This window comes from Serinus canaria, chromosome 1 (genome assembly GCF_022539315.1).
Source record: "Serinus canaria isolate serCan28SL12 chromosome 1, serCan2020, whole genome shotgun sequence".
NCBI lineage: Eukaryota > Metazoa > Chordata > Aves > Passeriformes > Fringillidae > Serinus > Serinus canaria.
The window spans coordinates 28,542,736-28,556,385 of NC_066313.1; the positions used below are offsets into that span (position 1 = coordinate 28,542,736).

At 48.8% G+C, this 13,650-nt stretch overlaps 1 protein-coding gene across 1 annotated transcript; it reads left to right on the forward strand.

Annotated features, from left to right (window-relative positions):
* Window positions 1-2,345: 2,345 nt before the first annotated feature.
* LOC103827199 (solute carrier family 2, facilitated glucose transporter member 3) lies at window positions 2,346-13,229 on the forward strand. The gene is made up of 10 exons (XM_009102684.4): window positions 2,346-2,481; window positions 5,366-5,461; window positions 6,729-6,889; window positions 7,176-7,416; window positions 7,570-7,732; window positions 8,370-8,557; window positions 8,932-9,036; window positions 9,460-9,561; window positions 9,783-9,986; window positions 10,496-13,229. Exons 1-10 carry the CDS (start codon window positions 2,467-2,469, stop codon window positions 10,670-10,672), a joined length of 1,452 nt encoding a protein of 483 aa, XP_009100932.1. The 5' UTR covers window positions 2,346-2,466; the 3' UTR covers window positions 10,673-13,229.
* Window positions 13,230-13,650: the final 421 nt, after the last annotated feature.

Genomic DNA, 13,650 nt, shown 5'->3' on the forward strand with positions numbered 1-13,650 from the left:
CACGGTGCAGTTACACAAACAGCACCAGTGACCTCCGAGGAGGAGCTGGAGGGAGCTCCAGCAGTGGGGAATATACATATAAATATGATAAGGTGGGTCCTTCCAAGGAGCTGGGCTCAGACAGTCTGACCACAGACACTAGTCTCTCTGGTGCTGGCAGAGAGACTGCAGCCTCGCTCCTGCTGCTGGTACACACACGCAGAGGTGTGTGCACGGGTGGCCAGGACACTCCTGGTCCCCCCAGAAGCCAACCCGGCAGGGCCTCACCCTTAGAGACAAGCAGACACCAGTGGTACTCACCCCTACAGAGAGCACCTCACAGCTAAAAATTGGATTTTATAACGAGATAGGGAAAACCGTGCTAAGCAAGTGCAGGACAAGGCTGGACACTTTTGCTGGTCGGCCAAAAATTTTCATGCAAACGTCCCTTCTTCCCCCATATCTCTCCCTTTCCCCTCTTTGTTTTCTCCCCTAAACATCCCATAGTATGTTTCATACAATCCCAAAATGCTCTTCCCGTGCATCCTGTAAGGTGTCCGTGCCCCTGTACACAGCACCTCCTCTTTCACAGTTTGAAAGGTGCTCCAGCTTTGGCTTTGTGATGAATTTCACACCTGGGCTGATGGCTCTCCTGGGCTGCTGGCCCAGGCAGGGTGTCCTTAATCCGGGTTGTCACCTGGCATTGTGTCCCTGTTTTCCTCCGGGTGTAAGAAAATGGAACCTTTGATGTGCTAATGGCTCTTGTGAGGGGCCGGGGAAAAGCTGGGGTGGGGTGTTAGCTGGGGCCCTCCTTCTGCCATTGTCCCTCCGTGCTCCCCTGTGCGTGTGAAGAGGCGCTTTTTCACACAACCGAAGAAGGAGGACTGTGCAGGCATCCCGTGCCCTTAGACACTTTTTCTGCTAGCAAATAATATTTTAACAACAACACACAGAATACCTATGAGATATTTATCAGATAGATATAACACATAAACACCCCATGAGGGTATTTATCCATCACTGTCATTAATGCCATGAAATAAACAGGCATTTGTGAGAGCGAGTGAAGGACAGCTTTGACCTGTAATTTAGTTACTTGTGGCCAGGTGGTAACACCAAATAAACAACAGAATCGAATTTAAAATGTGATTGTTTCAGTTCCCCAGAATTTGATGGCAAAAGTGGTGTCTGGTCTCAAGGTATTTTTCCTAACAATAAAAACCAGGGTAAGTCAGCTTTTTTCCCAAGTGTCCTTGCCCCCAGCCCTCAGCTGTTTTCTGAAGTCAAAGTCCTTGACAGATACTTAATTCGGTGAAGACTTATTGTTTGGCAGCACCTTTGCTTGATTCAAAGCACAGCTCTTCATTATTCGCCTGGAAGAGTTTGGCAATTGTTTGACCTGAAGGATGGACAGTAAATGTGGAGTGCAGTAGCGTTTATATAGACTCATCAAATGGTTTGAGCTGGAGAGGACCTTATAAATAATTTTGATTCCATCTCCCTGCCATGGATGGTGACACTTTCTACTTTTTTTCTCAAAGCCACACCCAACCTGGCCTTATGGACTTCCAGGGATGGGGCATCCCCAATTTCTCTGGGAAATCTCTGCCAGTGCCCTACCACCTTCACAGTAAAGAGTGTCTTAGTATTATCTAATCTAAACCTGCCCTCTGTCATTTTGAAGCCATTCCCCCGTCTCCTGTCACTACATGCCCTTGTAAGGAAGGGCATAAGTCTGGGACTAGATCCAGCTTCAACTTTGCCTCTGTAGATTCCAGAATCAGATGAAAAATATATTTTTGGCAACCAGACAAACAAAAAAATCCCCGAAACCCAGAGCTGAACTTCATCCACAGCTTTGCGAGGTGGTGGGAGCATCCGCAGACTTCAGGCTACTGCCCGTGCTGTTTGTGTGCCTGCCTCTGCACCATCATTGCCCACCTTGCTGCTTTAGCTTACAGACCGAATAATAAAGACACTTATTATTATATACAACAAATAATAAATAAAGGCGTCGCTTTACGTCACGCAGCCGCACTCGGTGCAAGCCGCCCAAGAAAACTGATTTGTGCCATTAAGCGAACGCTTCGCGCGTGGCATCCGAGGCTGGCGGCTTCTTGTGCGGCCCCTGCGGCGCGGGGAGCGCGGCCATCGCCCCACGGCCGCCCGGCCCGCTCCATCACCGCCCGGCCCGCTCCATCACCGCCCGGCCGCCCCGCACGCAGATTCCCGTCACGGAGGGGGCGTGAGCTCCGGGGGATGCTTCGTGATTGCCGTGTTTTGGTGTCGGGCAGCAGCCCCGCCCCTCCGTCTCCCCTCCCACGGCTGAGCCCATAAAGCGGCGGGCGGGCGCGGGCGGCGGCGTGCGCGGGGCGGGCTCGCGTTAGTCTCGGGCGTGGGCGGGCGCGGAGCCGCCGCCTCTCGCGGGTTCCGTTAGGAGCGGCGGGCGGCCGTTCGCTGGCAGTCGGGCACCGGGAGCCACCGACGATGGACACCAAAAAGGTAGGCGGGCGATCGCGGGCTCCTTCTCGCCCTCTTTCTCCCCGCTGCGGCCACCGCTCGGGTCCCCGGGCTCTTCGGCGACGGGCTGGGGAGTGGGATGCGGTCGCGGCCGGCGTGCGCCTGCGGCTCGCCGTGGTGGGGGATGCGGTGGTGGTCCCGGCAGGGCCGCTGTTCGGCCCTTCGGCGGTTCTGTCTCTGGGGGGGGGGGATGGGGACCGCGCAGTTCGGGAAAGGTTGTCGCAGGTCGCGCGATCGATTTTTGGTTTCGTGCGCGTGGCCTGATGATGCACATGATGATGCCCGCGTTGTAGGATATTGATCACGAGGTTCGTTTCGCTGGCGGCGCCGCACTCGGTTGGTCCCTGGGTTTAGGATGCTAAGCTGGAGATAGATGTTAAAGACATTTTTTTAGAGTGGCGGCAGTATGACTTAAAAAGGCATTTTAAAATTTCAAGAAGGTGGCAGAGCATGTCCTTCCCCTCCTCATATGCAGAGCAGGGGATAATTGTCGGTATCTGCTCGTGTGCAGCAGTGGAGTGAGCTCATGACTGCGTGTTATTTGAACGTACTAAGGGAGACAGGACATATCCACCTGAACCGGGGGCGGGATGCCGGGGAACAGCCCGGGAGCAGCCAGAAGTGGAGAGGGCCGGGGCTCTCATCGCCATATTGATGGGAGATGAGGGCTGTGTGAGAGGAATGAGGCAGAGGAAAGGAGAGCGTCTGGTCAAGGTCGTTCAGAGAAGGGGGGGAAGCCAGTCCTGCCGGGCTCAACAAGTTGCACAGCTCTGGGGTTGGAGGCAGTGAAGGAGGGGAGCTGGTGAGGAGCATCTCCTGGAAAACGAGAGCTGCCGACGCCTGTGGTCGGAGGGAGGGGTGGCGGTTTGAATTCCACGCTGGTGTACAGACCTCAGCCTTGAGCCTTTGGGTGTAGCTGTACTATTTCTGAGCTCCCTGTTTGCCTTTTGGGAAGCGAGGCTCTTGCAGCACTAACAAATGATCCATACATTAGATCACAGCCTGGCTCACTGGAGGGGATGGGTCATGCCATGTGATGTCTAGGTGGTGGGAGGCCGGGCAGGAGATGAATAGCAGGCAGCAGCCAGGAGAAAGAAGTGTGAAAGAGGGTAGAACAGCTAACCCTGCAGCTCATTTATGTACCATGCAAGTGAGGGGTGCACACAAAGCAGGGACCTTGTGGTCCCTGCAGCACCCAGAAGGAAAAGGCCAGCTGTGGTCACTGCTAGCCATGACAAAGCAGAGTCCTGGGGGGAAGGTGCTCCTGTGTGAGCCATGTGGAGAGCTGGGGTTTGTCTGCAGCTTTGCCATACCTGCTGGCTAGAGATGACCTGGTCTGGAGTACCAACACTGTTTAAATATTCTAATGCATTTCTGCAGACATCCAGTTGCTTTGAAAGAGATGTGTCCTTGTGGTTCTGTGCCGAATTTCCTGGAGATAAAAATGAGGGGAGCGGTCACAGGGTGCCAAGGAGAATGCCTGGCCTGCCTAGGGTGTGTTCAGGTGTGAATGCACCCCCGTGCTCATCTGCCCCCTGTCCACTTGGTCTCCACCACTGTCCTGGGCAGGAGGACAATTACATGATGTAGGTTGGTGGAGGAAGCCGTGTCTGAGAGTCCTTTCCCCAAATTTTGTTTATTGAGGCAGAACTGGTCATGCCTGAGGGTTGTGCAGGCCAGAAGCACATACATGCTTGGCTTGAAAGATTGGTGGAGGTGGCAGGAGCACTATATAACAGAAGGTTATTGTCAAAACTTTGGGTAGTTTTGAGAGCTACTACTCCTGGAGCTGAGCTAGAAAGTGAGAGACTGGAGGAGCTGTGACAGTAGGCCCCACCTAGTAGTTTACTCTGCCAGGCTCAAGTACAATAATTGGAAAGTCTTGGAAAAGGAACTGTTAATATTTTTGGAAAAGCTTCCCAACCTCTTGAGATGGGAAGGAACACAATCTTTCTGAATTGTGCCAACTCAGGCAGTGGCTGCCCAAGTGCCAACTCCTGAGTCACCTGCTCCCCCACACCTCCCTCACTCGGAGCTGGCTTAAATGCCACAAGCTTTAAAAATGACTAAAATGTCAGATGCTTTTTGCTGACACTTAACTTTCTCTGTGGGACTCCTGAGGTTGGACCCTTAAGCTTTCCCTATGGCTCTGAGGGCTCAGCAGTTTTTATTTAAATTTACTAGAGATTCAGGTACACTGAAACTTCAGGGAGTGTGCTTCATTTAAGATACCAACTATTGCCACAGCTTAAAGAAAAATAGACGGGGAGCTTGGTAGCAACTGCTGCCACCTCTTTAGGCAGCCGCTGTGCCAGTGCCCTGGGGCAGGGATGGGAAGCCCTAGCCTGGGAAAAACAAGCCTGTTGCCGAAGAGAGTGCGTGTTGTAACTGTTGTGAGTGACTGCCAGGGTAGCTCATGGGCAGATCTGAGACTCAATTTATGGGAACTTGTCAGCTGGCTCAGGGAAGAGTTAGACCCTTCTTTCATGGCATGCCAGAGATCAGCAAAAGCTGCTGTAAAGCAGATCAACCCAAAATAACAGCCACTAATGCAGGCAGTGTATTCATTGCTGATGAGCTGAGAATAGTTGCTGAAGGTCAGGCGATAACAAAGGGGAGGCCCTGACAAACCCTCCTACTTGCAGCCCCAGAACTTCTCATACTGTACAGTTGCATCTCCCTTTCTAGGGAGGGGGATCCAAGGGATGCAACTGGTACTCACCCTTGCTGGATCAAAGCCCATTCCCTGCCCTCAGAGCACTTGCACGTCCCACCTATGAGCTGCAGCTGCTCTTTATGCTGAAGAGAAGCTCAACTTGTGTAGAAATCCAAATTAACTAAATAATTCTTCCCTCTTTTTCCACAGAAAATCACAGCACCTCTTATCTATGCTGTTTGCATTGCTGCCATTGGATCTCTCCAGTTTGGATACAACACCGGTGTCATCAATGCCCCTGAGAAGGTGAGAGGAAGAGGGAGGTGGGATGGGTGAGGGGCTGATGGGACGACAGTGGTGTAGAGCGGAGAGGTGCTGTCTCCCAAGTAATTTGGTTTTGGCTTATGAAGTCAGTAAGGTATTAAAACCCCTGTTCAAATACACTATTGACAGGAAGAACAAAGTTTTGGGGAGGGGAGAGAGCAAACAGAGAGGTTAATTCTCCTAATTAGGAGCACAGGAAGGGCAGGAGGGTTCCATCTGCCATATGTGGTGTGTGGAGGAATGTGAGCTGCCTCAGTTTTGAGTCAGAATAAACCAACCATGGCAGAAGGAATGTAGAGAGCAGTGTGCAGAAAACAGTTAAGGGTTGGTAGGAATTACATCTGCCCTAATTTAGTTTATTTCAAGTTTATTTTACTTGTTTATTCATTCCTTGTGTTAAGTATAGATTCAGTGCTTGTAAAAGGGTTGTGACTTGGACATTTGACCAAATCATCCCATGACTGTAGCCTAAGAGAAGAGGTGAAGAAAATGAGAGATGTGGTTTTCGTGTAACTTTAAGATGGTTCCTCTGTCAAGAACTGAGTCACAAATACCACATCCACCCTCTCTCCGGGAAGAGATGTTCACGACAGGATGGGGGATGGGGTCAGTCCTCCCTAGTTAATGTCCTGCTGCCATCTGCTGGGGGCAGACATGCTGTCCCCCCCAGCCCATGCCAGAATTTACCTCACTAGCTAAGAGGATGCCTGGGAAATCAGCAACGTGGCCCTGTCACATCCCCCCTGAGACAGCATTATGTAAAAAAATAAACAATTTTTCAGGCTTACTTCAGTGAAGCCTTGTGTGTCTCCAACTATTTCTATACTAGAAATCCTATCCCTGCTGTCAATGTTTTGGCATTGCCAGAAATGTTCCCATCCACTCGCTGGTCATGTTTTCTTGTTCCCTTTCATTCCCAACTGTCTCCCGCCTCCTCCCAAGAACCACCAGTGACTCATATCATCTGAAATATTCAGAAGATAAGCCTGTTCTCAATAATAAACACTGCTGTCCTGTGGGTACCCTGCTTGCCCCTCCACTCAGTGAAGCACTCTCCCTTATCATACTGAGCTACTTCTCAGTGAAAGCTCTTCCTTCTGTGCCCTTGTCTTCCTCTTGTATAACTTGTTGCTGCCTTTTTGGGTCTCTCTCATGGCAGCAGGAAGCAGATGAAAGGCACTCTCCCCTCTCCCAAGTGTAAAATGGCCCCCTCTGGATTGTAACCCTTGCTGCCTGACTTCTCTTGCAGATCATCAGAAGCTTTTTCAACAAAACCCTGTCAGAAAGGAGTGGGTCAGCTGTCTCCCAAGAACTACTCACCTCTCTGTGGTCACTCTCTGTGGCCATCTTCTCAGTAGGAGGCATGATTGGCTCCTTCTCCGTCAGTCTCTTTGTAAACAGATTTGGCAGGTAAGTTGGGAAGTGGGGGATGCAAGCTGTTGCACTTTCCCTTTTACAAAGGAGTGTTGGGAGGAAGAGGGCAGAGGTGAGAAGAGATGTATGGAAAGGATGCTAGAATGTGTGGGCTGCAAAAAGAAAGATTGCAGGCCAAGGCAGGATCTGAATGAGAATTACTCCATTCTGTTCCCGCCCCTGAGATGGGAGGTCACGGGCAGGTTTACATTTACCCCTCTCCCAATGATTTTCCTGCTGTATTGCCAGTTTAAGCTCAGTCTTGACATCTTTACCCTGGCAGGAGGAACTCCATGCTGCTGGTGAACATCTTGGCCTTTGCTGGTGGCCTTCTCATGGCCTTCTCTAAGGCAGCAGGAGCAGTGGAGATGTTGATTATTGGCCGCTTCGTTATTGGTACCTTCTGTGGCCTCTGCACCGGCTTTGTGCCCATGTACATCAGCGAGGTCTCACCCACCAGTGTCCGGGGAGCCTTCGGCACCCTCAACCAGCTGGGCATTGTTGTGGGCATCCTGGTGGCTCAGGTAGGCCTGGTGCAACCTGATCCTGCCCTTGGGTGGGGCGAGGAGGGCTTTACTTGCCATCAGGGGCAGAGTGTGGATCCTGTCATACTGGGGTGGGGGTGAGGAATTGAGGTGTTGGAAGTCACTCTTATTCCTCTTCTGTCCTCGGTGTAGATTTTTGGACTAGAGGCAATCATGGGCACTGAAGGACTTTGGCCAATGCTTTTGGGGTTCACGATCCTCCCAGCAATCCTGCAGTGTATTGGTCTTCTGTTCTGCCCTGAAAGCCCCCGCTTCCTATTGATCAACAAGATGGAGGAGGAGAAAGCCCAAGCAGGTAAGAACTCATCTCAAAGGGGCAGGGCAGTGTTCTGGCTCCCAGCCTGCACTGAGCTTGAGTGGGAGGCCAGGACTGATCATGGTGCCTGTGGTGAATTTAGGGTGTGACTCCCGGAGGGCATCAGGCCTGGCCTACCTTCCCATCCTTTAGGTTGCACCAGTGCCAGGAAGCATGAAACCTGGCATCCCAACAGAGGCTCCAGGTGGGATCAAGATGTGAGGAGTGGCACCTAGCCTGGTGGGATGTAGCAGGACCAGCTGCTGCTGCCACTCTGCCAGCTCCTCCTGAAAGGCAGGAAGTAGGCTGGCATTTAACAGGAACTTGGAGGGCTGGGGTCGGCTCTGGCAAGAGCGTGAACAGAATTTCAGGAGCAAACATAAGCTTGGAGATCAATCAGCATGAGCAGGACCTGGGTTGGTTTTTGTGCTGTTCAGAGCACCCTGACCTCTGGGTTGAAAAGAAGAGCAAGGCTGCCAGCAGAGGCTTGGCCTTCCCCATGCAGCAGGCCTCAAAACCAACTGGGAGTGTTCAGTCTTCCCGTGCCCTCCCTGCAGCAGCAGGATGGGACATAAACACTTCCCCTGGCCAGTAGGTGTGTATCTCATCCCTGATGTCTTTGGATTCTTCCCTCCAGTTCTCCAGAAGCTCCGTGGTGATCGGGATGTGGCTCAAGACATCGAGGAGATGAAAGAAGAAAGTGCTAAAATGTCCCAGGAAAAGAAAGTAACTGTGCCACAGCTCTTCCGTTCTCCAAACTACCGTCAAGCCATTATCATCGCCATCATGCTGCAGCTCTCCCAGCAGCTCTCAGGCATCAATGCTGTGAGTTATCTTGCTGTCCCATCTTCTGGGCCTCCCTTATCTCTGGCTAATCTTGTGCTTGTTACTGGTGTGGAGAGAACTCTTAAGTCCCAAAACATCTTTGTGCCTTGACTGGAGGTCACTGTTTTGTCATCTGGCAAAGATGATGAGATGGAAAGTGGATACTGTGGCTTTCAATTTCCCCACGTGCACCCTGGCGAGGCACTGCAGCCTTGCACCAAGTGAATGAACTTTGACTAGAAGCGTGCTGTTTTATAGTGTGGAGTGCTGCTTAGAAACTCCCTGATGGGTGTGCAAGCTGTTAGGCAGAGCATGAGGGACATGCTCTCAAACATGGAATTGTTTCTGTGTCCAACTTTGTCTTCTCTTCCCAGGTATTCTATTATTCCACGGGGATTTTTGAGAGAGCTGGTATCACACAGCCTATCTATGCCACCATTGGAGCCGGTGTGGTAAACACAGTCTTCACTGTGGTGTCGGTGAGTGGGACAGGGCTGTGTCTGCCTGGGTGTGTCCCTGGCAGATGGGACTACAGATAAGTAGCCAGGTGGTGGCAAAGCACTGGGCTGTGCACTGACCTGTGGGAGCAAAGGCCAGCGTGCATCAAAGGTGGAATGGTGGGAGGAGAGATGGGCAGAAAGAGATGTTATCTTAGATGGAAGAGAATGTGGAAAAGGAGTGCATGTGGGAAAGAGTGATGAGAGAAAGCAGTAGGAAGAACCAGAGCGGAAGAAGTTGTCCTGACAATGGAGCAGCCTGGTGACCTGCACTGAGATCATCATGGTCTCTGAGTTTTATGGGCAGATAAGGAAAAGATGCAGGAGACACTGAGCAAGGAGGTCTATCCTGCTTTTGCTGCCAAAGTAATGGACACTTTTTTCCTTCTGCCTTCTCCTTTCCAGCTGTTCCTGGTGGAGCGTGCTGGCCGCCGGACCCTCCATTTAGCTGGTTTGGGTGGCATGGCTGTGTGTGCTGCCATTATGACTGTGGCTTTGGCTCTGAAGGTGAGCAATTGGTGTTATTGTCCAGGCTGACCCCAGCAGGAACTGATAAGAAAACACATCTACTTTGCTCTGCAATACTGCCCTGTAGGCAGGTAGAGCCAAGCGTGCAATGAAGAGAGCAATTTTATAACTTTGGGAACTGCTACAGTGTTTGCAGTGCAGCTGAGAAAGTTGTGATGCTAGAGATGGCATTGTGCTGATCATGCTTTGTTCCCTTGCAGGATGTCGTGGATTGGATCAGATACATCAGCATTGTTGCCACTTTTGGCTTTGTGGCTCTTTTTGAGATTGGCCCTGGCCCTATCCCGTGGTTCATTGTGGCAGAACTCTTCAGCCAGGGCCCACGACCTGCAGCCATGGCAGTGGCTGGTTGTTCCAACTGGACCTCCAATTTCTTGGTGGGAATGCTCTTCCCCTATGCAGAGGTAAGTCCTGGTTGGTGTAGCACTGTGAGTGCACTGCAGCATTGGAATAGGCGTCCAGAATAGTAGTAGAATCTGCATCTTTGAAGGCTTTGGCACATGACTATATGACCTTTAATAACTCAGTCTCTCCTAGAAATTGTCCCTGCTTTGGGAAGAGGGCAGGGTGAGTCTTCTGGAGGTCTGAGTCAGTATCATGATTGTTACTGGAGGCTGTTGTTCACCTTATATTCTGCTGTCTTAAATGGTTGCAGCTTACAAATATTTGGAAGAGCCCTCTTAGTTAGCACATCAGGGCTTTTGCTTTAAAAGCATCAATTTTGGTCGCCCTCAGGAAGATTAAAGACTTTTAGAAGCCCATAGGAATGTGATTTTAATTTTAAGTGCTGTGATGAGAAAAAAAGTCAGTAAGGGCACTGTTGGAGAAAGGTGTTGGAGTTTTAACCTCTCATCTGCAAATGACCTTACATGTACTATGAAAATAAAACCTTTTGTGTGTGTTTTCCCTGCAGAAACTGTGTGGCTCCTATGTCTTCCTCATCTTCCTTGTTTTCCTGGTCATCTTCTTTATCTTCACCTTCTTCAAAGTGCCAGAGACCAGGGGCAGGACTTTTGAAGACATCTCCAGAGGCTTTGAAGGACGAAACGGCTCCTCACCCCAGAAGATGGAGATGAACAAAGCTGCCTAAGAGCCGCGACACACCCATTCTTTAACTCGTTCATGCTTAAAGAGTCATTAAAGGAATGAGCAAAGAAAACCATGAGAACTGGGACGTTTTTCCCCTCCTCAATTGCTGCTATATTCTTCTTTTCACCCACATGCTCACCCATTCTGCCAGGCTTGCCAGCATTAAGCAATTCTGATATGGGTGATCTGCCATACTGGAAAGCACCTGGCACTTGCAAAAATAATCTCATCTTTCCTGCCACAAACATCAGGAGAACAGAGAAGAGCTGGCAATATTTTTACTTTTCTCACATAAAATTGCCATTTGGGGTTAACATACTTATGCACACAGTGACCATTATGTATTTGACCCTAATTACTATTTTTGTAGTGAGTTGAAGTGACCCACTAAACAAGTCCCCAGCCCTTTGAGTCTACTCTGTGTGCGTGCATATGGTGTCACACTGGAATTTAGCAAGCTTACCAAAAAGCCATTGTGCTTTTTCCTATCCAGTGTGCACTCTTTTTAGCCTCAGGAAAAAGGGGACCAAGTCACATGCATATTTTTTCCTGCTCTTTTATTTTTTGTATAGACAGATTGAAAGCATACTTTTACTTCAGTTTATTTATTTGTATGTCACTTTGTAAATATTTATTTTTTTAATGGTGTACAAAAATGTACAGATAAAGAAATTGGAGAGGTTTAAGAGAAATAGCTATTCTAACAAAAGATGCTGTAGACTTGAGGTGCAATAAGACTATAAAGGGGAAATGTACTAAAAAAGAAGATTGAGCATTTTAGGTGGTATGTACAGCAGAGCCAGTTATGCACATCACCTTGAAGTTATTTGTGCCCTCTGGAAAGAAATTTGAAGAGTTCTGTACTTGTGGGAAGAGGGATGTTTCTTCACTAAAATCTCTGTTATTAGGGATTTTTGGTGGCTATTTTAAATAATTGTTCTCAAGTGTTGATGAGAGTGTGATATTGCATCTTAAAATGGGTTTTGTTGGATTATATTTTCAGACCTGGTTTTAAGCATTCTGTGGATGACTGAGGGTGGTGATTGCAAACCAGAAGGTAATTTTTCCTGCCTTCTCTTAACTTTATTTCTTTCTGGCTCCTCTGTCATAGTCTAGTACGTCATAAATTCTGAAACTTGCGGATTGTCATTTAAAGGAGCGCAAGGATAAAGATTATTCTTCAAAGCTGTATTTTCTTAGCAGTTGTTCCTATAAATATTACAGAGGGTCATGTAGCATGACCCTCCTGGACACAGGCATGGTCAGTTGTGGTACATGTAAGTTCATAAGAATAGAGATGCAGGACAAGACACCAGAGCTACTGGAATTTGCTGGTTTAGCAGTGTGAAAGATCTGTAGTGCTCAGTCCCCTGCTTGGTTGAAGGCCAGGTGTTTTTTGCCTCATATATATCCTCTCTGGAAGGTCTGCATGATGTTGTGGTGCTCACCAGTGTGCTTTGTAGATGTGTACAGCTCTGTTATAGTGCCTCTGTTCAAAGGGATGTGGCAGGCAGTAATTGTTCATCAATGTTGGTTTCCTTGCTTGTCATTCCACTGGGCAATCGAGTTTGTGTGTCCCCCACCCTTGCTGCTGAGCTAGCACAGCTCAGGTCAGGCAGGCTAAAAGTAGCACCTAGGGTACGCTTGCAGTCAAGGAGGGGCAGCTTTAATCACTGCAGCGTTCTGTGACAGGCTCCAGGCCCCTGCCTGTCCAGACTTGCACAAAATATCTAAAGGTAGCACAGAGGTAGGTCCAGATTAAACTCCTGCTCTTCTGAGATCAAGCTGCAGTTTTTGGATGTGGTCAAACTCGCCTCGGCCTGCTGGAATTCATCACTGGATATCCTAGAAGAGAGGTAGGCCCACAGATTCCGAGGTGGTAAAAGGAAGAAAGGCTTAGAAAGGTTGGAATGAAGCAAGACTTTTGCAGCATGGATAGCCCAAGCTTTCTTGCCAGCATAATGCTTCAGAGCAGGTTAGAGAAATTCCCATTGATGGGGAGTCTGTCTGACATTTTCGGTAACTAGTGATGACATTTCTACCTTCCCTAATGAGAAACAGTTGCAAAGATCAGTTGAATTTGCTCTGTTAAATGCTTCCTGTGAATTAATTTGAAATGCCCCAGCTTTGCACAATGCAATCATATTACATCCAGTTTTCCCAAGCTTTTTATTTAGGCTTACATTCCAGATATTTATTCTTGTAAGTATTACATAAGATGTCTCTCCCCGTTTTGATATTCTGGCTCAGTTACATAGATTTCTGTGCCCTTCCTTTGACCCTCCAGCACATTCAGACATGGTATTTCCGTATGGGTATCTGTATGTTAGGAAACTCCCCCCACAGCTGTGCATAAGAGCATTCCATACTTTGCATCAGATGTGTGTTGGCTTGGACTGAAATGTGTAGGCCTTTCTCACACGGTATCTTTCTTAATTTCTTTTTCTGTAATGGCATTGTGAATATTTCGGGTGGATTTTATATGCTTATTAATGTGGTTGTTTCCTGGTTTTGAAATAAAAAATATGAAATAAATACCTGATTTGGTTTTACCTTTATCTTGTACGTCTTCTCTTATTCTTTTATCAAAGCCTGGGACTGCAGCCTGAAATGTCACCAGTCTCTACCCTGCAACCTTTTTGGGTAGCTAAGCACTCTGGATTTACTGTTTTATCCTAGTAGAAGTGATAGTTTCTCTCAGCCTCTATGCAAATCACCTTTAATTCCCTTACTACCATTTCTTAGAAACTTTTAAACTAAAAAGATGTGCTTCTCTGGTTCTTGTTTGCCCAAATCCTTTTTGTGTGCAAATACTTTTTCTAAAGTAATGGGAAGGGAGAGAAGTGGACGGAGGTTATGAATCCTGCCCAGAGCTAAAGAAGGTGAGACTTCTGCTTCTGTTCTGTTCCCACTGCACTCCTCACCTTCTCTGCCAGGAGGGAGAAGAAGGACCCCTTTCCCCTGTATGTAGCTGATGCT